The sequence below is a fragment of the Mixophyes fleayi genome, chromosome 4, assembly GCF_038048845.1.
Source record: "Mixophyes fleayi isolate aMixFle1 chromosome 4, aMixFle1.hap1, whole genome shotgun sequence".
Taxonomy (NCBI): domain Eukaryota; kingdom Metazoa; phylum Chordata; class Amphibia; order Anura; family Limnodynastidae; genus Mixophyes; species Mixophyes fleayi.
In genome coordinates, this window is record NC_134405.1 from 6,834,107 (window position 1) to 6,857,609 (window position 23,503).

General features: G+C 41.7%; 1 protein-coding gene across 1 annotated transcript; it reads right to left on the bottom strand.

Moving 5' to 3' along the window:
- Positions 1-20,856: 20,856 nt before the first annotated feature.
- Positions 20,857-23,024, bottom strand: LOC142151014 (uncharacterized). Its single transcript, XM_075206273.1, has one exon. The coding sequence runs from the start codon at positions 22,841-22,843 to the stop codon at positions 22,073-22,075; it is 771 nt and encodes a 256-aa protein (XP_075062374.1). The 5' UTR covers positions 22,844-23,024; the 3' UTR covers positions 20,857-22,072.
- Positions 23,025-23,503: the final 479 nt, after the last annotated feature.

Here is a 23,503-nt window from a genome sequence, read left to right on the forward strand (position 1 = left end):
GAAAATGGCCGCATGTAAATGTTAAAGGGTGAGGGGAGGGGGGAATAGCGGGAGGTGTGTGCGACACAGATGAGAGGGAACTTTGTGGTTTTATTTTAAAAATTTTAATTACCAGTAAAATAGCTCAAATTGCTGTATTGTTCTCAGTGCAGGACAGCGGCGGCCATATTTCCGTAGTCTTTTATACACTGTATTGGTGTTACAGATATATATAACCAGTGACGCTAAACAGGGGGCGTGGCCACACGCTCTCTCAGACGCCATCTTAGAACCTGGACTGCTGCCCTCAGTCACCCATATACAACATCCGGGCCTTGTACAAGGCGGAGGTAATATCTCTCTATAATAATATATTAGTCTCTCGGTATTTGGAGGTTTCTTCTTTGTATGAAGTGGAGGTAAAGAAAGATCCTCCTCAGATCAGCACATTATATATATTATTATTATTGTTTTACCCACTGGTTAGATAGCTCCCATTATCCATCACATTTACACCACACATCTCCCTGATCCTCATCAGCTCTTGTAAGATCACTGGCCCCAATCAGGAGGAGCTGACTGTGTATAAGTGACAATAAAGACATCTAACACCAACATTTACACAATCTAATAGTAAAGGTAATAAGAGCTACTAAACCAAGCCAAAGAGCTTAAGTAGCCATAAAAGCTGTAAAAGAGCGATATGAACAAAAGAGCTATAAACACTTGAAACAAGAATATAGAAAAATAACTTGAACATCATCACTTCCATCTATTTTGGGGGGATCCAAAACACCACCCACATTCTGTGACTCATCTCCCATCTGTACTTAGAGGAGGCAACGGTCACCAGTGCCATAATCTGTACTTGGTCTAGTGCTTTTAAATATCTTTTTTGTTGTTGTTATTGTCCTTTGCGCATGTTGGCGTTGCATACAGTTCTGTGTAAAAACGGAGAATATATACAGCACGTGTTTACAATATATTGCATACAACAAAATTACCAAGTAATTTATTTAGTTAATATGAATATTAGGTGTAGACCATCAATTCAGTTTTGGCGTTGAGGGGGTGGTAGACTAGGAGATGGGTAAAATGAAATGGGAAGGAACTTAAAAGCTGGATGGTATTGAGTGATTCCGAATCCTGTTATATTAAGTATGTTGATCTCAAATTATGTTGTGCTGCTTAAAATTGTTAGGAACTCCCAAGTCAGCACAGTGAAACTCGGGAACTTCTCTGAAGGCCAGGTGTTCGCTGGAGCCCCTAGTGGTGGGGACAGACTGGGCTGCGGGCCGACCGAGGGTCGAGTAACGTATACTGACTTAAGGAGTTCCCAGAAGTGGAGGGATTGGTGGACAGTAGTATAAGCAGAATCCTAGGTCAAAAGGTCACAGGCACAGATGCAATATCCAAGGGCAAGCGAAGGGTCAAACTCACAGGCAGAGAAGCAAAATCCGAATTCCAGGCAAAAGGTCAAGGTCAGAAGAGAAGGGTCACAGGTCAAATAACAAGCAGGGGTCAAAACACGGGTAGTCAAATCCAAGGTAGCAGGAACCAAAACGGATAGCACAAGCAGGCAGCAGGACTGAGGACAGAACGCTATAACCGGCAGTGAGGCTGCAGACCTCACTGCCTTAAATACCAGTAGTGGCCAATCAGAGCCTAGCTCTGAAATCACATGGGCAGGCTCAATCTTGCCATATTAATCAGCCCACATGCTTGTGGGCGCTTCTGCGCATGCGCCCGGCTGTCCCCAGCTGCCGGGACGCAGCGCTACTACTGCTGGCGTCCGACCGTTGCCTTGGCAACGGTCGGGTGGTTTCCGGAAGTGACGTCCCGGTCGCCATAGCGACGGCCGGGACGCCTGCAAGAGAAAGGTAAGAGTTGCGGCGGTGCCCGCGGCCGCCGCGACTGCTGACAAAAATAGACAGATTGTATAGTTTGGGACAAGACATTATACTTAATGCAATACGTGTGTGCGTTTATGGTAAAGATGGACAGATGTTACAGTTTTGGGCAACACATTATACTTCATGTGATAGGTGTACCACAACCTACGGAGTACCACCTGTTGTGCGGTTGTGGTAGAGGATTTCCAGCCAGCCTCAAGTTGGCAGCTGGCTGCAGCAATAATGTGCCTGATTAGATTGTTTGATGATGGGAGGCCAACAGGACTGTGACCAGGAGGAGGAAGAATTTTGGCAATAGAGAAACATCCACTTGTACCATGTACCATGGTCCCTTATACTCTGCCAGATGTGTGTTAGTTTTGGACATCACCCACCAGATGTGCAGGAAAGAACCTATTTGACTGCTTCTCCTCCATCTGTCTCAGGCAGTGGGTAAAGTTAATGCTGGTTTGTTGGCATTTGGTCCCAGTGATCCAAGAGCTTACACAAATGTTCCTTGATTTTAACACAGATGGAACTACTGGCAGTATTCTCCTTTATCACAGCCCATTCCTACTCATCCATTGCCTTGTGTCGGATCGGTCTCCTACAGCAGTTTGTGGGAATCTTTCATTGGCAGACCCGGGGTAGTAAGGTCAGAGTAGATTGCAGAGATGGAAGATGCACGGCGCAAACAGAATGATGTAAAGGGCTTCCTATGGAGGTTAGATATGATTGTCTGATAGAAATGCCTATGCTGCGAAAACTGGTAACAGCTTCTCGATAGGATAGTGTACTCCTCCTGGAGCTCAGAAAGTTGTGGAAAAACAAGGGCTCATTCTAAATCATTTACAAATCTCACTCCACGTAACCATGGGCCGCAAGGATGGTCCTCATGACCTGAAGGGAACGTGCGTTCCTTCAGAGATGTGCAGTTGGTGAGGAGGAGGGCGTTACGTTATAACACTTGGTGGCGTAGGTCCAAATTGATAGAACAGTATCACAGGGTGAGACTTAGATGAGGAGGGTTGTATTATCTTGGGAGCCAGAGGTGAAATGGGAGCGTTGGGACTATAATGGTCTCTGCAGTGTGTGATATAAGTAGAGGAGTCTGGGCAGCACATTCATTTTAACAGAATTGACCAATCCAGTTTTATCCCACTAATTGAGGTCTGTTTTAATTGTTTCTATTATTGATGGGTAATTAACTTGATAATGCTGGTGGTAGTGTTTCGTTATGTATACCCGTAGGTGCTTCAGTCATATTTATTTTGTGTCCTTTAAGATGTAAAAATCTAGAACCTCCATTCTTTTCCTGGGTTGATTTTATAGCCCGGGAGAGGCCATAAGGATCTTATTCCTTCCAGAGCTTTGTGAGGGATGATTGGGGGCTCATACCCAAAAGCAGGGCATCATTGGCACAAAGGGGGATTTTGTGACCAGAGGTAATTCTGGAGATACAGGGAATTTGAGTGAGTTTTGATGGCAAGGGGCTAGATCACTGACACAAATATCAAAAGTGAGGGGGTGGCAGCCTAGTTTCGTGCTGTTAGATATTGCAAAATACAGGGAAACTGCACCATTTGCGGAAACTGTTTCGGTGCAGACCAGTCAATGCTGATATAAATTTTCATAAAAAACCCATTACAGATAACATGCGGAACATTGATTTTCAAAAAATGTGATCAAATGCCTTTTAGCGGCCAGGGACAACAAGACGTATGGTTTCTAGCTATGGATATTGTTCATTAAATTGTACCCCTTCGTGTCGTCTAACACCCGCCATCTTGGTATTAAAGTAATTCTATCGTTTTCAAATAAGCATTACATAGGCGATTGTATTGTGTTTCCAACGCACAAAGTGATTTATTTTAGCAGATGTAAATAGTTAACAATTCAATACATTATTATATTTAAGATATAGTACAGTACAGTACAGTCAATACCAAAAGATACATACATACCGCTGCGCTAACCACGGGCACCAGTGCACAGAAACTCACCCTTGAATACTGTGATCAGAGTAGACTGAGGCTAGTGGGGGTGCAGCTATGATTATATATACAGTCAGTGTTAGAGTGAACAATAGAGATGACGTGGCTTGCTTCTATAGGTCCAGACTTCAGATGGGTCCAGGGTAAACAGGTCATAGGCTGGTTCAATCTAAGGAATCCAAAGGTGGGGGTCATCTCACCAGAGGATGAGCTCTGTTCTTCCCGCCTGAATCTCCAGTGACAATTAGTCTATTAGCATTTTATGGTCAGTATCATATTAAGTGGTTTATTCACTAACATCAATAACTAGAGTATACAATGTGTGATCTCTTCGCCGAATGCACCGGACAGCTGCTGATGAATAGGGATTTAATATGATACTAGAAATGACACCTTTCCTATAACCTGAACCTTAAATAACACTGAAGTGTACATATAATCATATTATATAAACTAATAATAAACTAAATACTATCTACTCATAAATGATTGTGTAACGGAACCAATATGAATATGAATTACATAAATAACTAAATGTTGCAATGCGAGTGTGTACGTGCGTATTTTACCTTGCGATCCCCGTATGCCACGTGTAGCGACCACGAAGGATTTACTCTGGAGTCCTTACATTCACCAAACCACTTATTAATATTACACACCTAAATAACAAACACATATAGCATGAGCCTCACTTGGTTCACAACTTCACAAAATCATGAATATGCTAGATCAAATGTATTTAATCCGAAAAATGTTTCCAACGCTTAATTACAAAATGTTGCATAAATATTTTTCAGAAATAAAATTGGAAATAAAACCAGAGTCTAACTTACTAGTCTAAGACTTGGCGTGAGAGGAGTATACTTTGAGGGCACACTTCTACCTTGCAGGTTTCCTCAGAGAAAATGATCAACATTATCAGGTCAGGCAGTGGATTTTACATCTTACACTGCTCTCAGCCCCACCTTTGGAATTTAGCTCTTTCAATGTCAGGGCAGGTTGATTCCCAGGATGACACAGGTCTTTCCAAGGGAGTTATCTATCCCTGAGATATATGTCTGGCCTCTCAGAGGGCATGCTTCTCATCTCTGCTCTGCTGGACTGGCCGGACTATCTACCCAACTCTGGAGCTCTCAGAGATGGTATCTGTCTAGCCTGGTTACCTTCAAAAGACTCTTGACACTTGTATAGGTCACTGGCGTCAGTCAGCAAAATACACTTTGGAAGGTTACGTACAATATACACATTGTCATACATGAAAATTCATGTCATACATAATCGTCACACAGGTTTATGAAATTGAGAAGTTGATATACACTAGGGCAGCAGTTCTTAACCAGAGGTGGGAGAAAGCATTTCTAGGGGTGCGAGCGGTAACGATAGGTTTTTAATTTTTAGATTTTTAATATAAAATTATAAATTTGACTCGACTTTACTGTGTACTCATGGAACCAATGATCCCTACTACGATTTGACCTTACTAGTATTTAATGACTGTCATAGTATATGTTTTTGTTTACTTTTAGTTATATGTTAATTTTTTTTTAAAAAAGAACTTTGTATCAAAAAGTTTAATAAAATTAAAAAAATATATATATGTATTTTTTAATAAATAAATTGTTTTGCAATAAATTCAGTTTCCTAACAAAGAAGACAACACATTTTTCAAGGGGGTGCGAGAACGTATTTTGAGATTCACTGTGGAGCCGATCACTAGAAAGGTTAAGAACCGCTGCTCTAGGGTGATCTGTCCAGGAGAATTGCACAAACCCTGTCACCTTGTTTTGTCTTTTGTCATTTAAAGGGAAGGCACATAACAAATAAATATTTTCTAAACATTTTTACAACTTGAAGAACGAAAGTCCAAGCTGCAGAAGAGTGATGTAGACCAATAAATTTCATCGGGTGATAGGGGTCAATCTGTGATGGAAAACAAACAATGGGAAACACAACAAAGGCAACACCTATTACAACATTAGGCCAATAGTATAACATTTTTGAGGTCTTCGACAGCTGTGAGAAGTGGCCCACGTGGCTTCAGAGGAAAGCGTCACTGAGTCTAGGATAGGCACACTGCCAGAGTTTGTCCATTCGTATTGAAGGGCAGATGACAATATTAGACCTTTGTGCAGTTATGAACTGTATAGCAGATCCTTGCTTGCACTGGTGAAGCAGGATCATTTTATAAGAACACGTCTCATGTTAAACAAAATGAGTCCTAGATGAGAGCGGAGGAACCAAGTTGTGCACAATAAGTGGGGGTTTTCAAGTTCTGCATCTGACTTTATACCATTAAGGCTGTGGCATCTTTTAGGTCTACTTGATGAAGATCCTTGGTGAAGGCTGCTGGCCTGGGATTCAGGGAGGATTCCCAGTTTGGACATAATGATTGGACCTTGATCTACTAAGTTAGTATAAAGAGTCTTGGGGCTAGAATTACTAAGCTGCGGGTTTGAAAAAGTGGGGATGTTAACTATAGCAACCAATCAGATTCTAGCTTTCATTTTGTAGAAGGTACAAAATAAATGAAAGCTAGAATCTGATTGGTTGCTATTGGCAACATCCCCACTTTTTCAAACCCGCAGCTTAGTAAATCTAGCCCTTGGTGTCTGTTAGCCCCTGAAGAGTTAGAAAGTGAAGCACCATTTATATTTGTAGTACTGAGCTCATAGGATGTTGGTGATCCCCTGCAGTTCATGTCACTTGAATTTTTAAAGATGTCAGATCTTGGGATATTTTGTCCTTTAAAGTCACAGAAAGCGTGGTCATGGATGGCCACCATCATTTTTTGTTTTGTTTTATAGTAATGCAAATGGACTATAATGTCTCTGGGATTTTGGTTGGTGGGAGGCTCGCTGTGTGTAGCACACTCACTGCCTCATAAAGATCATTTCTCCTGGACCTGGTTTAGATCCCTCCTTATTCTATATGTATTGTTGCTGTTTCCATGTCAGTAATAGTCTGTGAGTGACACCACTCATCTGTCTTATTCTCAAGGTCGTTGGTTCTGGATCCAAGAGAGGTGATTTCCATCTTAAAGTCGTCTATAACACTTTTGAGTTTCTGTTGAAATACCGTCTTCCCTGAGCATCCAGCCACCAACCCAGATATATTTCAGCACAGGACTGGTTTTCTATGGGAGGGGGCCCATATTTTTCTCTGTACCCAGTTACCCTAGGGATTTCAGGCCATGGTGAACAGGCATGGTTGTCATTATGGCAGGGGGAACCCAAGCTACAAGGTTCCCTGCTTTAGTGTCTCCGCCCATCATATCACCGGCACTCCTGCACTTCCGATATTGTCCAATGCTCTGCAGAATGAAAACAAGGCTTGGTTTCAAATAACTTTATTGTTCCAAAACGAACAACATTCTTTTTTAAAGATCTCGAAGTAGCGATACTCAAAGAAAATACAGGTTTTCTTTCATGTATCTATACATCTATATGTTTTCATTTCTCCCATGGATATTGCATGAAATTAACATACCAAATGAAAAACAATTAGATAATGTAAAACATCAACAATCTATATGAAAGATGCAATTTGAAAAACAGTCTATGAATACATCACACTTATGCATTCAATACATAATCATGACCAAAAAGAACTGTGTCAAATACAAATATAATCTTGCACTTAAATAGACATCTTTTCACTCATGATGTTAAAAGAACCATTTTATCTCGAAATCTGCATTCAGACCTACAGGGCTTAGTGCTCATAAATTATATATCCACCTTATATATAAATATATGTGTATAATATATATATATATATATATATATATATATATATATAAATATATAAATATATATATATAAATATATATATAATATATATATATATATATATATATATATATATATATATATATATTAATTGACTCTGCATCTGTGAGGAATGTCATGGGCAGTCACATTTTAAAACAGCACATCTTTCCATTGTCCAGAAATATTTTCCGGTCTCATTACAGAAATGAGGTGGATATATAATTTACGAGCCCTGTATACAATCCACCACCTGCGACCAAAAGTCCCCCACCACAGGGCAGCCCCAGAGTAGGTGCCAGAAATTAGCGGAGCATCTTCCACATTTTGGGCAGTTACAGTCGGTTCTGGCACCCATCTGGAGCAACCTGCAAGGGAAATAGTATACTCTATGCAAAATGTATATCGGAACCTGTCTACACCTGGTGCACGATGTGGCCTCCTGGGCGCTGTCAAGCATATAGGTCCAGTCCTCATCTGTCAGAGGTCCCAGACCCACTTCCCAGCCCTGTGGCAGTCGAGATCTCCACCGCCTACACTCGCCACAGCCCCCAATATAGATATTCCTCGCCAACTGGACAGCCAGAGCCAAGCTCCAGACACCCCAGGAAGCCTAATCAACGAGTGGATGCCTGTACTTTACAGGTAAGTGCAGAGAAAATGGATTTTTGCACGGATATTTCAGGGAGAGCAAAACGCTGAGCGTCCTACTCCATGTCCGGTCAAGCCACGCCCCAAAAAAAACCCAAAAAACTTTACATCCCTCCACTGGTTACTGAACAATAAAGCTGATCACAGTGCAGAACTGTTATGCACTTTAATTATTATTTTTCTTACTAAGAGAAAAGTGTTAAAAACTAATTTTTATTATTGTAATTACTATATTTACCATATTAGGAGGGCCTATAACCTGGTCTGAATTACAGATGATGACGGGAAAACAGCTTTTTGCACCAGATACGAGCATTGTGAATATTGTGTCATCCCTCATGGCATTTGCAATGCCCTTGCCACCATTCAACCCTTAACATTAATTACATATTTAAAAATCTAATGAATCAATTTGTTTTAGTCTACTTGGATGACATTTTTGTGTACTCAGAACAGCGAAAATATTTCCAAATGGCTTTATTATGTCTCTGACAACATAATCTCTTCATCAAGTTGGAAATATATTCCTTCGAACAAGAATCCTCAGAGTTCCTTGGTCTCATCATTTTATAAGGGTTGAATATAGTTCCAGCCAAAATGAAGGCCATTGACAAATGGACCCCTCAAAAGATGACAAAGCGGTTCAATGGTTTACCAGTGCTTAGTCCAGAATATCTCTAAAACTGTGGCTCCCATTACCACTATGAACATGAAGGCTCGAAATGCCATTTTAAAGAAAGTTTTCACTATAGAACTGGTATTAGCTCATCCAGACTCTAGATTACCCTTCATTCTGGAAACAGATGCCTTAGATAAAGCCCTGTTTGCATTTTTATAATGAAGGCATGAGAAAAAAAATGCTCTTTATCCTTCTGCATATTATTCCTGGATATTATTACCATACAACACAAAGTTACAGAGTTACAGCATTCATCAATCACTTTCCCAAATAGAGATTGGTGTCACTGTGCTTATTTGATGGGATCCTGAGATGTGTACAGTCTCTAAGAAGCCTTTCAGGTTACAGAGTTTTTCCTCTTTCCAGCTAGAAAACATATGTTACAGTGGACAGCAGAAAACACTCCAAACATGTCTCAGGACCATCCATATATGTTGTACTCTTTATCTGCAGGAGATGCATTACTTGATATAGAGAAGAAGATGAAAAGGTCTCTCTTGGGCTGCATTAATACTTAGTCTTCCACCGATAGTCAATATGCTGTAAGTAAGTCATTTAGGTATACCACAGAGGTGCTGCAGAGACAAGCAAAGGGATTGGTGATTTTTCCTGAAATGTGCAGATACAGATAACTACAAAGGTTGATAGATCATGTGAACAATGTTACATGGGTGAGATTAATCAGTACTATGGGGTGACTGGAAATATTGAAGACAATAAGACCGGATTGAACAGTCAGGTGACTTTTTTGTTGAAGGGTAACTAGTTTATTTGCACAGCTGAATTACTTTTATGCAATGCTGAATATGGATACTTTATCTTTCATGCATTGAAAATGAAAAAATACCAAGACACCTTTATACTGTCGTATGTATATGTTATATTTTATGTGACCTGTATATGTTATTGTCATGATGTCATGATAAAGCTAAAAGTCAGAAATTACTTATGTCAACATGGTTTCCTGCAAAAACACTGGTCTCACTGTGGGCTCACTGAAGGCTAATATGGGATTAATGTGTTTTTTTGAGGGAAACAGATGGTTAGAATTCCTTCTGTCAACTGTCCTCCACAGTGTGCTCCAGAGGAGTCCTGTTATCTATAACCCAGATAAGAGTTATGTTAGTAGCTAGAAGACTGGCTAAAATTTCACGGGCCAGAAATAACTATGAACTACATCTGTTGCTGCTCACAATGGCTCGATCTCCTCTTCCTTCCAGGCTGGTTACTAAGCAGCCGGGATGGTGTTTCCTGTTTGAGAGCCTCATTCTCATTGCATTCTGTTCCGGCTGGTTGCCTAGCAGCTGGGATGTTGGAGTTCCATAGCGATCAAATGATTGCAATTTACCTATGGGCCACTAGGGGGCTCGCTTCTAGAAAGAGTTCTGATTGGCCCTCTACTCTTTAAATAGTAGAGAGGGCTTAGTCTCCCTGCTAGTTGTAGCATTGGAGGAAGGCTCACGGAAGGTTTTAATTGTGACACCCTAAATATACTTTTGTTTCACATGCTAGGGGTGCTAGGTACTGACGTACGGGAAATGCCATGACGTTGGTGGAGCTTATAACAATATAGTTATATTGTGCACACAATTTTACTATTTATGTACATGCTCACACATAGTGATTTATACATTGTAGCGCCGGATTATCTTTTCTTTTGTTTACACATACACAGTGGTTTTTGATTGTCCTGGTTGCACGTTTTCAAATTGTATTCACTTGTACATATGTAATATTATTTAAACAAGTTCGGCTTGGTTTCACTGATCTCTAATTGGTTATAGCGTTGTGACTGCAACTTGTTTGCCTGTTGTTTTGCTGATTCCATACTGAGTGACATCATGTTGCCTGCCCTACTGCCTGTTCCTTGTGATTCTTTTATCTGCTGTCCGTCTCTACTCTTTGGCTTTGTTTACTGGACCTCTCTTGCTTACTGCCTGCCCAGACTTTAGCTTGTCTCTGTTTATTCTAGTACGGTGTCTCCTCTGGTTACCTCTTGTCTACTAACTGGTGTTCTTCATCAGATCACCAGTATCTGCGAGTCTCCATATATATTCCCTACCTGGCATCTGTGATAGATTCTTACTACTCTGAGCTCAAGTCCTGGGGGCATCAGAGTTCCTGGGAGAATTATGCTCTCTATGGGAACGCTTACTATGATTGAAGACCTCTCATTGTCTGGTTCCAAGACCATCATCATTATCATCATCATTTATTTATATAGCGCCACTAATTCCGCAGCGCTGTACAGAGAACTCATTCACATCAGTCCCTGCCCCATTGGAGCTTACAGTCTAAATTCCCTAGTATAGACACACTCACACACAGACACAGACAGACAGAGAGGGAGACAGACAGGAAGAGATTAGTGTCAATTTTGATAGCAGCCAATTAACCTACCAGTATGTTTTGGAGTGTGGGAGGAAACCGGAGTACCCGGAGGAAACCCACGCAAACACAGGGAGAACATACAAACTCCACACAGATAAGGCCATGGTCGGGAATTGAACTCATGACCCCAGTGCTGTGAGGCAGAAGTGCTAACCACTAGGCCACTGTGCTGCCTTAGGCCACTGCAAGACTATGTCAAGTGTCATTATAACCGACTCTAGGGACAAGGATTTCCCATGGAGACTGGACCATCAAGTCTCGCTCAAATACTGGCTACTCACATCCAAACACTCACTCAAGTCAGGGGAGTGTGGCCAGAGTGGAGATTTCTGAAAACAAAAGAGTACATATATATATATATATATATATATATATATATATATAAATCCAGACACGACCACTCATCCTGACACAGCCTCTTAGCCAGACACAGCCACTCAGCCTGATTTGGAATGGAAATGAGATCCATTAATGGGCGCACATCCCAACCACTCCCACAGGAGTCTATTGGCTGGAGAGATATAACAACTTAACCCTTAATATGTAAGTGCTTGATTCCTGAACATGTGGATAAGTTTAAGGCTGTTCGGGTTAATGTGCCGCACTTTATGTTTCTGATGTGTTCAGGTATTCTGGTCTTTACATCTCTTATTGTCCTTCCTATGTTCTGTAGTCCACAGGGACATTGGAGGAGGTAGTATGACAAGTACTTATTTCTCTGATCTTGGGCATCTGGTGTTAAGTCTGTGGTGGGTTTTGCGGTGGTGGTCTCTCCTAATCTTCTCTCTACACAACCCTAAAAGCCACGGGGACACCCTCACTAACATCCGAAGAAGCTCCACCAGCTTCGAAACGTCCAGACAGCAGCCCAAGATTACCACATTTCCTAGGTAAGCAAACACTGCTCACAATGAAAGTGTTTTACTACTGATGTTAATTCTTTCATAGTTTTGATGTCCAAACCAGAATTTCTTATGGAGCGAACATGTTCTAATACTCGTTTGAATGGTATTCTCTATATATTTATTTACATATGTAGAGATTCAGCAGTAAATCACTCACGCTGTTACATGTGATGATATCTGATGTTATGGGTTCTTCCATATCTGTATTCACATGTGTACCATATACCGGCGGCCTTACATGTGCAGCATATGAAATAACCATTCACTTTTGGTGGTTCTCTATGTGTTTTACATAATGGCTGTGGACTAACTTAGATTCCTTAGATCCCACAACCAACATTGTCATCCATTGGAATTGTAGCACTGACAAATTGTGACTAAGAAATCAAAATTCTATCCCTAATATCATGCGTCGGACTTACCGTTTCAGCTTATGGTGTCTAACTAGCTCCTGCTGGGGTCCCCATGGCGCCGTTGGGTGTTTTTTTTCTCCCTAATGTGTCCATTGCTGTGACCACTGCTCCATCTTGGGAGTTCAGAAGCATGCAAGCAGCCCTTACATAGATGCAGTCATAAGACCACTCACACCTCCTTTCTGCCCGCTACTCATTTGGTTTAGTATTTAAACACAGTCTGTGCACCTCTAGGGTTCCATAGTGTGTATCATTGTTTTGTTATGGTTTTTTTTTTTATCAAGCAGTCCGAAATAAAAAAACCATAAGCCAGAGATCCAAATGTGAGCTTCTTTGAGGAATGCAAGCACGGGTGCAGCACTGTAACAAGAGTCTGAACAACAATGTATGCATTTACACAGTCTTCTATGACTTTATTGTTGTTGGGCAGATTTTAGTCACACACCCCGTTCTGATACTGCCCCCCACCACCACCTTTCCACCCCCATTCAGTGTTTGACCTTACAGGGGTGAGATTATTCCTCTGCAGACTATAGACTTTTATGAACCCTTTAAGCATAACCATATGTACACATTTGATTATTTGAATTCATCCAAGTTCCATAACATTTATAACAGTTTGCTACATGGTTACTATATCTTTAGTATTTCTGTCTCCCTGCCTCCTGCTTGCATATTATTCTACCTTGGATATTATATTGTCTACTCTCTTCATTCCGTGGGCCTTTTCCACAGTGATTCCTTTTATAGGCATCTACTCCACTTTCCATTTGCATCCATTGTACCAATCCTGTCCTCGTTCTATCAGACTACGTGTAGGGTTCACCTCGGGGGCCGCGACCTGCATGGTGTCTGCCATGAATTTTCAAGGCATTTGATAATATTTTAAACAGATCAATAGACATTCAAGCAACAAGAAAATCTGAACAAGGATAATTAAAAGGTTTAGCAAAAATAAAGAATTTGGAGCATGTAGTCATCAGGTTCAACAATAAATGGGGTAAACAATTAGTAATCAATCCCACAGATAGCTGCACAATCTATAACAAAGAATAGTGGACAAAGCCCAAGATTTAGGAATTATTACAAAAGAATTTAAGTTCTTCCAAGTGGAACCCCCAATTTTCCCAACAGTTAATACACAAACATGAGAAATTACCCCTGGGGAGGACTTTAGTCTTGGGCCACATTAACAAACACTTATCACATTCTATTGTGTCAGACCTTATAAAAAGGGTATTATGGCTGAATTTTTTGGGATATGGAAGGTGTGCTAGTTAATCCCTGATAGTGGAAAAGGCAGAAGAGCAGCACCTCTGGTGAATCACATGTACTGCAGGGTAATATAAACACTAGAGACACAAGGAAGATCATAACACCCACAATGCAGGTTTTCCTACTATAGTGCCGTCAGCCCAGGCTGGAAAAGCCTACTGTTGGTAATAGTAATATCGGGGGGACCCCACGCTTTTTGCCCCCCCAATTTTGCAAGTACCATCCTAGGCTAGCAGCTCTAGGTTTGGTTCAGCTTTTTGAAGCTGTGGGGGCCACACCTTTTTTTAACATTTAACATGTATTGCCATTTTGAATATAGGGCTTTATGACGTATGATGTATGTATTATGACCGTAGGCATTTTCACTGTCAACTTCTCATACATAACTGTAAGCATTGCCTGACTCATTTACCCCCTTTTCCCTCTTCCATGTTACATACACACTCACATTGTGCCTTTCTCTCTGCCTATCAGAGAGTGTCCTAGTGACACACAGTATTGTGACATTATTTCTATGCTCCTTTTATGTTACAATGTGATGTACAACGTGGGATTTGAATTATTTTTGTGCATCATCGTCAGGAATCTTCTAACACATGGTATTTAGGTAAGTGATTCACTAATGGGGCTCAGGTCTCCACAAAGTTCTCAATCAGAGACCAAAATTACTGTATATTTTAGTTTTTCACTGATATTACTTTCCGCTTATGTACTTAAGGTAAGTGGATGTTGATGTTTTAGTTACTACATTATATAGGTTTCCTTCTCTGCTCTATCATATATTAGGAACTCAAAAATGACTCAACCTTAAAGAAGTTACATCACTGTAACATTACTACCAGTATGGAGATCTCCTACCCTCAGATTAGCTCACTTCAGTTCATGTGTTTGGTACACAAAAATGATTACTATGTGTCAAGACTTTTAATGCTTACATGGATTTACTACACTGGTACTGTAAAGGGGTCCAAGCACGGCACATCATAATAATTTCCAAACACATAATTATGGTTACTAACTATACATTACACATTAACTGCACATTAAAGTACATGCTGAGGAGAGTCCTGGCACAGGGGGGAAAAAAATGTAGACACTTATCCCATATTTGAGGTTTGTCATCAACAGGGTTTAGTCCCTTTGAGATATTGTTTGGGAGATAGCTCAGGGGTATATTGGATATGTTGAAGGAAGGGTGAGAGATGCAAGTCTGCAAGGAGCTAAATCTAGTACAATTTGTGCCTCAAATGTATGAGAGGGTGGGAAAGATAGGGACCATTATACAACAACATGTAGTAGAGGCTCAGGAAAGGCAAGAGAAGTTATGATAAAAGTGCTGTAGTTCGATCTTTCAAGTCTGGGGACAAGGTCCTAGTCCTGGTCCTAACCCAGGAAGGCAAGCTTTTTGTCCACTGGCAATGTCCATATGAAGTCCTAGAGGCTGTCGGCCCTGTCAATTACAGGGTCTGTCAACTGGGGAGGAGAAAGAAGGAACAAATATATCAAGTCAATCTCCTTAAACCTTGGCATGATGAGAACCCCTCCTCTCCTCAGTTAGTGGGTACTGTCATTGAAAAGTCTAAAGTTCCCATAAATCCAGCTTTATCTGTTAGGCAAAAACAGCAGACTGAGGAAATGATACACTGGAATAGAAATGTCTTCTCTCCCATTCCTGGGTGCACTACTTTAATTGAACACGACATTGTCACTCCACCAGGTAAAAAATTGCTACAACCCCATACAGCTTATGCAGCCGCTTACTTAGATGATAGTGACTTATACCCCAGACTGGAAGTCACATCTGGCCAAAATCGAGGAGGTCTTAGCTTCATTGAGATCCGCAGGCTTGACACCTAATACAGAAAAGTGTACCATAGCTGTGAGAGAAGCCAAATATTTTGGGTACCTTGTCGGCAAGGACAAGTAAAACCCCAACTAGACAAGGTGGGCGCAGTCAACAACTGGCCAAGACCGGAAAATAAATCACAGTTAAGAATCTTCTTTGGCCTAGTAGGTTACTACAGGTGATTCATAAGCTGTTTCACCACTAGAGCTGCTCCACTTACAGACATGTTAAAGAAAAGTTATCCAGACTGGTTAGTCTAGTCTGACTCTGCAGAGACTACTTGGTCAGATCTTCGCTTAGCCCTCTGTTCCTCTCCAGTACTACAAGAACCTGACTTTACCAGAGGTTTTTCCTTCAAACCGATGCCTTTGGTGCCGACTTAGGTGCAGTCTTGTCACAGGAAAAGTATGTACTAGAGAATCCAGTCCTGTATCTGAGTTGGAAGTTACTTCCAAGGGAACTAAAATATCCATCCATAGAGAAGGAATGCCTTGCCATGAAATGGGAAACAGAAGCTCTGTACTATTATATTCTAGGCACTAATAACGAATCAGGCACCGCTACGATGTATGCAGAACCAGCAAATAAATGACAAAGTAACCTGCTGGTTCTTGGCACTGCAACTTTTCATCATCATCATCATCATCATCATCACCATTTATTTATATAGCGCCACTTATTCCGCAGAGCTGTACAGATAACTCACTTACATCAGTCCCTGCCCATTGGATCTTACAGTCTAAATTCCCTAACACACACACACACGGGTCAATTTATTAGCAGCCAATTAATCTACCAGTATGTTTTTGGAGTGTGGGAGGAAACCGGAGCACCCTGAGGAAACCCACGCAAACACGGGGAGAACATACAAACTCCTCACATATAAGGCCATGGTCGGGCATTAAACTCATGACCCCAGTGCTGTAAGGCAGAAATGCCAACCACTATGTCACCGTGCAACTCTTCAGCATTACAGTAAAACATAGACTGGGGATTTTGCACAAAAATGCAGATACATGGTCACGGAAACTAAAACTCCTTGTGAAGTCTGCGCCACCCTAATTGGTTATGCTAGGGGGAGGGATCATCATCATCATCAATTATTTATATAGCGCCACTAATTCCGCAGTGCCGTACAGAGAACTCATTCACATCAGTCCCTGCCCCATTGGAGCTTACAGTCTAAATTCCCTACTATAGACACACACTCACCCACACAGACAGACAGACAGAGAGGAAGAGGACTAGGGTCAATTTTTATTGCAGCCAATTAACCTACCAGTATGTTTGTTATGGCCTGATGCTTTTCTGCACTAAGTCCCTACAGGTGCAGTTCTGAGTTTTACCCACTAGTGGCCGCTTTGTGGATTTTGTGTCCTCACTCAGCTGTTAAATGGTATGCTGATCATCAGACCATAAAGACTGACCCGTGGCAGTCATTCCCTGCTGGTTCATTGTATGTGTTTCAGCTCTGGAACTCTGTGTATGTTACAGCCCTGGATTTTGCTATTTATAATTACCTGGACTTCACTCTGACTTCACTTTGCATCTCTGGAACCTGGCAAGTTTAAAAGACTTTTGTTTTGCATATTATTTCTGGACATTTTGTGTTTCATCCCTTGCCTGGCCCTTCAGCCACTGAGATCCACCCCTGCCTGTATTCACAATAAATATTTAAGTTTACAATCATTACTGTTGCTGTGCAATTATATTGTGGAATATACCTGAGAGCCGTGACAGAATGAACCAGCCCAATCTCATGGATCTCGCTGGGCCCACACCTGTCAGCTTTTTCGGACTCATTTATGCTACAGGCATTACAAATGGACATAATCCTGCTACGCTCCCAGCTGGCAAAATTTTCTACCCTGCTAATGGACCCACTCAGGAGGCTGTCAGACGCTGTCTCTCCTAATGCAGAAGCAGGTGAATTTTCTCCACCAACCCTTTCTGCTGTGGAATCTGTGCAAGCAGCACCACGTAATTGTGCTCCTAGAAATTTGCAGTTTACTAAGAACTATGGTTTAACTAATTCCCGGTTGACAGGTGGTCCACGCCCCCATCTCTCCGAAGAGGAGCGGCGACGCAGAATAACAAATAAATTGTGTCTGTACTGTGCCAGCAAAGAGCACTTCTTACAAGACTGTCCTATCCGTAGAGCCTAATGATCAGCCTAATGATCCATCCCCTATTGTTTCCTCTCTGCATTCCAAATTTGTTTGTTTCATCATTTATTCCTGCCTCCAGTGCCAAGCTTCCAGCTCCTGCCTCCAGTGCCAAGTTTCCAGCTCCTGCTTCCAGTGCAAAGCTTCCAGCCTCTGCCTCCTGTCCTGAGGTGCCAGCCTCCGCCTCCTGTCCTGAGGTGCCAGCCTCCGCCTCCTGTCCTGAGGTGCCAGCCACCGCCTCCTGTCCTGAGGTGCCAGCCCGTTTCCAGTGCCAACCTTCCAGCTCCTGCTTCCAGCTTCTGTGCCAAGCTTCCAGCCTCTGTTTCCAGTCCTGAGATACTATCTGCTTCAGAGAAGGCGCTACCCTTTCAGTCCGCTCAAGAGACATTATTGAAGGTCCAGCCCGAGTTGTTGATCAATACAGTTCAGCCCGAGTTGCCAGTCTATGCGGTCCAGCCCGAGTTGCCAGTCTATGCGGTCCAGCCCGAGTTGCCAGTCTATGCGGTCCAGCCCGAGTTGCCAGTCTATGCGGTCCAGCCCGAGTTGCCAGTCTATGCGGTCCAGCCCGAGTTGCCAGTCAGTGCGGTCCAGCCCGAGTTGCCGGTCGAGTGCGGTCCAGCCCGAGTTCTTACTCAGTGCTGCCGCGTCCGAGACTCCTCACAGTGCTGCCGCGTCCGAGGCTCCTCACAGTGATGCCGCGTCCGAGGCTCCTCACAGTGCTGCCGCGTCCGAGGCTCCTCCTACCGCTGTCCAGTTCAAGCTGTGTGCCCAGTCCGGACCTTCAGATGAATGTGCTCAATCCGAGATCCCTGAGATGTGTGCCCAGTCCGGGCCTTCTGAGTCGGGTGCCCAGTCCGAGGTAACAGCTGCTAACCCACAGCCAAAGTCTTCAGAGTGCCCAGCCATAGATTCCTGTGCTATAATTGCCAAGGCTACCGCCTGTAACCTTCCCATGTTTCAGCCTCTGCCTTTTGATGGGGACCTGGATCAATTTTGTGCTCTTACACGGCAGTGTTTCAATAATTTCCGTTTCAATCCCACTTATTATGCTAATAGCTTTAATCAAGTAGCTACCATACTAATGGGTTTTAAAGGAAAGGCTCTGGAGTGGGCGCTGTCCTTGATATAATCTGATCACCCCATTCTCTATCATACCAGTATCTTCATCGGTGCAGTGGCAAAGAAATTTGGACCACCCTCTCTTTTTGACACAGCCTCTGATATCATAGAAACTTCTATATCTTCACCGGAACCAACATTATCTCTAATGCAAGCTCCAGCATCTGCCGATATTCCAGCTCCTGAAGCAGCTATATGCTCCGCTCCGGTCAGGAGATCTGCATCTGAAAAGAAAAGTCATCGTTCCAAAGCCCGTAAGAAGAAAAAAATCTAGATTTTGGAGAGGAAAAGAAAAAAAAGCGTCTGGAATCCGCTTTGTTTAGGGGGGCGTACTGTTATGGCCTGATGCTTTTCTGCACTAAGTCCCTACAGGTGCAGTTTTGAGTTTTACCCACTAGTGGCCGCTATGTGGATTCTGTGTCCTCACTCAGCTGTTAAATGTTATGCTGATCATCAGACCATAAAGACTGACCCGTGGCAATCATTCCCTGCTGGTTCATTGTATGTGTTGCAGCTCTGGATATCTGCATGTGTTTCAGCTCTGGAACTCTGTGTATGTTACAGCCCTGGATTTTGCTATTTATAATTACCTGGACTTTACTCTGACTTCACTCTGCATCTCTGGAACATGGCAAGTTTAAAAGACTTTTGTTTTGCATATTATTTCTGGACATTTTGTTTCATCCCTTGCCTGGCCCTTCAGCCACTGAGATCCACCCCTGTCTGTATTCACAATAAATATTTAAGTTTACCATCATTACTGTTGCTGTGCAATTATATTGTGGAATACACCTGAGAGCCGTGACAATGTTTTTGGAGTGTGGGAGGAAACCGGAGCACCCGGAGGAAACCCACGCAAACACAGGGAGAACATACAAACTCCACACAGATAAGGTCATGGTTGGGAATTGAACTTGGGGATATGTGAGAAAGGGTGTGGTTAGATATTTAGCTAACAGTCTGTAGGGCAAAGCTGCAGTGTTAGTTTTGTACAGCACTGCAGTTTACAGAGATACAGGCTGTGGACAAATGTGTGACAAACTAATAGTATAGAGTGTGATTTAACTTACATATTTTGAAGTGGTTTAGAGGTATCCTTTCCCACAGCTAACAGCAGGTGTGTGCACTGAGACACATAGAGCAGAGAACCTGAGGAGAACTCCTCTATAAAGATGAGGTAAGAGTGTCATCTGTCCATCAAGTTAGGGCTGTGGGAAGAGTTGTTCATTATGAAGTTGGGACCGATGCTGAACAAGTTGGCTGGTGACTAGGGAGTTGGTCTCTGTTTAACTTAGCATCAAGGTCACAAGAAAGGGTGTGAATCTGTAGGTAATGAGCTTCTTTGCTATCCTGTCTCAAATGCACTCCCAGCTTCTGTGACTTTGGGTGTTTACTGTATGGGCTTACACACGATTCCCACGCTCAATCTTTCCCTCACCTATCACACAGGTTATAGATCTGCTGAAGCCCCCTCAAAACAGCTCTCACACACTCCACACACATTTCGGCTGTCACCTCCTATTGAATAAGGGCAATAGGACCCCAAATATACTGTCCCACACTGGCACACAATGCTTCTGGTTATACACAGGTTAGCAACGCCCACATCACTAATCAAAGGGTTAACACCTCAAGACTCTGGTACACAAATGTACATGCCAGCACACCCTAGGCTTGTTAGTCACATGTATTAACTCAGCATTCAAAGGGTTAACATGGTCAAGCTATATTCTTCATAAAAAGGATAATGGATTCGTTAGAGTATCAAGGACCTGACTTATTACATTTTTAGATTTAATATACTAAAGGTACAGGGAAGTTGGATATAAACCAAACATTTGACATACAAATAATAAATTCATAACAAAAAATGGGTGAATGTACAGAAAATAAACTTCTGTATAATAATCTGTATGCCTGGCGCAAGCAGCAGAGATGGACAGTCCTTCAAATAGATTGAAACCCCAAGAACTGACAATTTGTCCAACTAAACTTAACTGGGATGACATTCAGAGGGGCAGTATAAATGCTAATGTGGGGGGCAGAAATGTCCCCTTGGTGTCAACTATGGTTTGCTCAAAAACACCTGATCCTACTGTCAACATCGAAATAGACACATCAGACAGTCCCTTTACATAATGGGAGAAAAATAAGGCAATTTGGAGATCCATGTACAAACTCGCTTTGCAATACCTAAGCTGCCCACCCTCCAGTGTGTACTTGGAAAGAGTTTCAGCACAGCCAGGAACGGGACCAATTTACACCCATAGAGATATGTTTTTAACATGTAATACTGTTGTGATGATAAACTGTAGTCTGTAAGCAGTTCATTTTATTTCTTTTTTCAGATGCAGAAGAATCACTGCCCCTGCGAATAATTATTTTAAAAAAAACTTAAATTAATAAAGTTGCTAAATTTGTTTATTTTCATGTAAAAAGTTTGTTGTTTGAAAAATACTTTTGTGCTTGTGTTTTATTTTTCACAAAAAATGTGTAGTGCAAATGTGTAATAATGAGACATATTTGTTAGTAAAGTATGTTATAAAGAGGTTTTTGCTATCATGGAATAGTGCAGGTTGGTGAAGTAATGCTCTGAAGGGGTTAATATGATGTCATTGTCATGAAACATGAGTGTTCAGGAGTAATAAGGTGAATGAGGGTAATTAAGGAAATACACACATGTGCGTTCTTCTGGGACTTGGAGTAGAGGCGGCTGTAGTACAAAAAGGATCAATTGTTAACAAATAAATTGAAAGGTAAATGAAAACACAATGACATGTACGTACACTTGTACGCCATGTAACTCACTTACTACAGTATTCAACTAGAAGCGTAGTTTGTAGTTGTATAGAATAAGAATAAGGAGATGTAACAGAGACCAATAGGAGCACATGTAGTGTGGAACAGGGCAGCGTGCTGTGTTCCTGTAGATATATTCAGTACTGTTAGCTCTGCTGTCATAGAAGGAGCCCCAGTACTGAGAGGAGCTGATGGAATTATCTATGAATCCTCTGATGTTCAATAAGACTTGATTTCTGAGCAAACAACTTGTTACATTTAGAGCATTTAAATGGTGTCTCTCCTGTGTGAATTCTCTGATGTTGTACAAGATGTCCCTTCCGGTTAAAACAGCTGCTGCATTCAGAGCATTTAAATGGTTTCTCTCCTGTGTGAATCCTCTGATGTTGTACAAGATGTCCCTTCTGGTTAAAACACCTGCTGCATTCAGAGCATTTAAATGGTTTCTCTCCTGTGTGAATCAATTGATGTTGCACAAGATGTATCTTCTGGTTAAAGGAGCTGCTGCATTCAGAACATTTAAATGGTTTCTCTCCTGTGTGAATCATCTGATGTTTTTTGAGACTTGACTTGTGGATAAAACAGCTGCTGCATTCAGAGCATTTAAATGGTTTCTCTCCTGTGTGAATCCTCTGATGTGTTATCAGACTTGACTTGTGGATAAAACAGCTGCTGCATTCAGAGCATTTAAATGGTTTCTCTCCTGTGTGAATCATCTGATGTTTTACAAGATCTGACTTCTGGATAAAACTGCTGCTGCATTCCGAGCATTTAAATGGTTTCTCTCCTGTGTGAATCCTCTGATGTTTTACAAGATCTGACTTGTGGTTAAAACAGCTGCTGCATTCAGAGCATTTAAATGGTTTCTCTCCTGTGTGAATCATCTGATGTCTAACAAGCTGTGACTTCATTTTAAAACATTTGTTACATTCAGAACATGGAAAAGGCATCTCTGCTGTAAGATTCATCACTAGTTTGATGAACAACTATTTATTTATTAGGTTTCACCTAGTCAGAAAATCAGCTTGTGTAAATACCCTCTGTTGTAGAGGAACAGCAGTCTGTCACCTGACTTGATGGGTGAGGTATTTTTTGAAGACTCAGATGATTGTAGAACAAGCTCCCTTCTGAGACATCTTCTGTTCATTAATTTACCTGTCAGAAAAAAAGTATATTATTAAAATGCCTTATGATTATCTGGGTGAATGTACTATAACAGTAGTAGTGTTATATTGTATAAGTAACATGAAGTACATTTATCTACATGAACAAATATGACTCAGTCATTCATATTTTTTTTTCCATTTGTGTGTAGCTTGTCACATTGCTGTGACCTATTGCCAGTCACATGTGCAGTGCATCCTCCTGCAGCAGATACCAAGGCTTATTAATAAGCATTGTCTATTAATGTCTATGTAAATATTTGAATAATCTGTCACGGGCACTAGGAGTCTTTGCCCAGGATATCACCAGATGTAGTCTTACCAGAGTAGTGTATACACACAGTGGTCTTCTGGTAGCAGGGTGACTAGCGGAACAGGAGAATCAGCAGATGGTGAGAGGATGCTAGAGGAAAGTCTATGACTAGCAGCAACTGGTTATGAGTTAAACAATATGAACACGAGGAT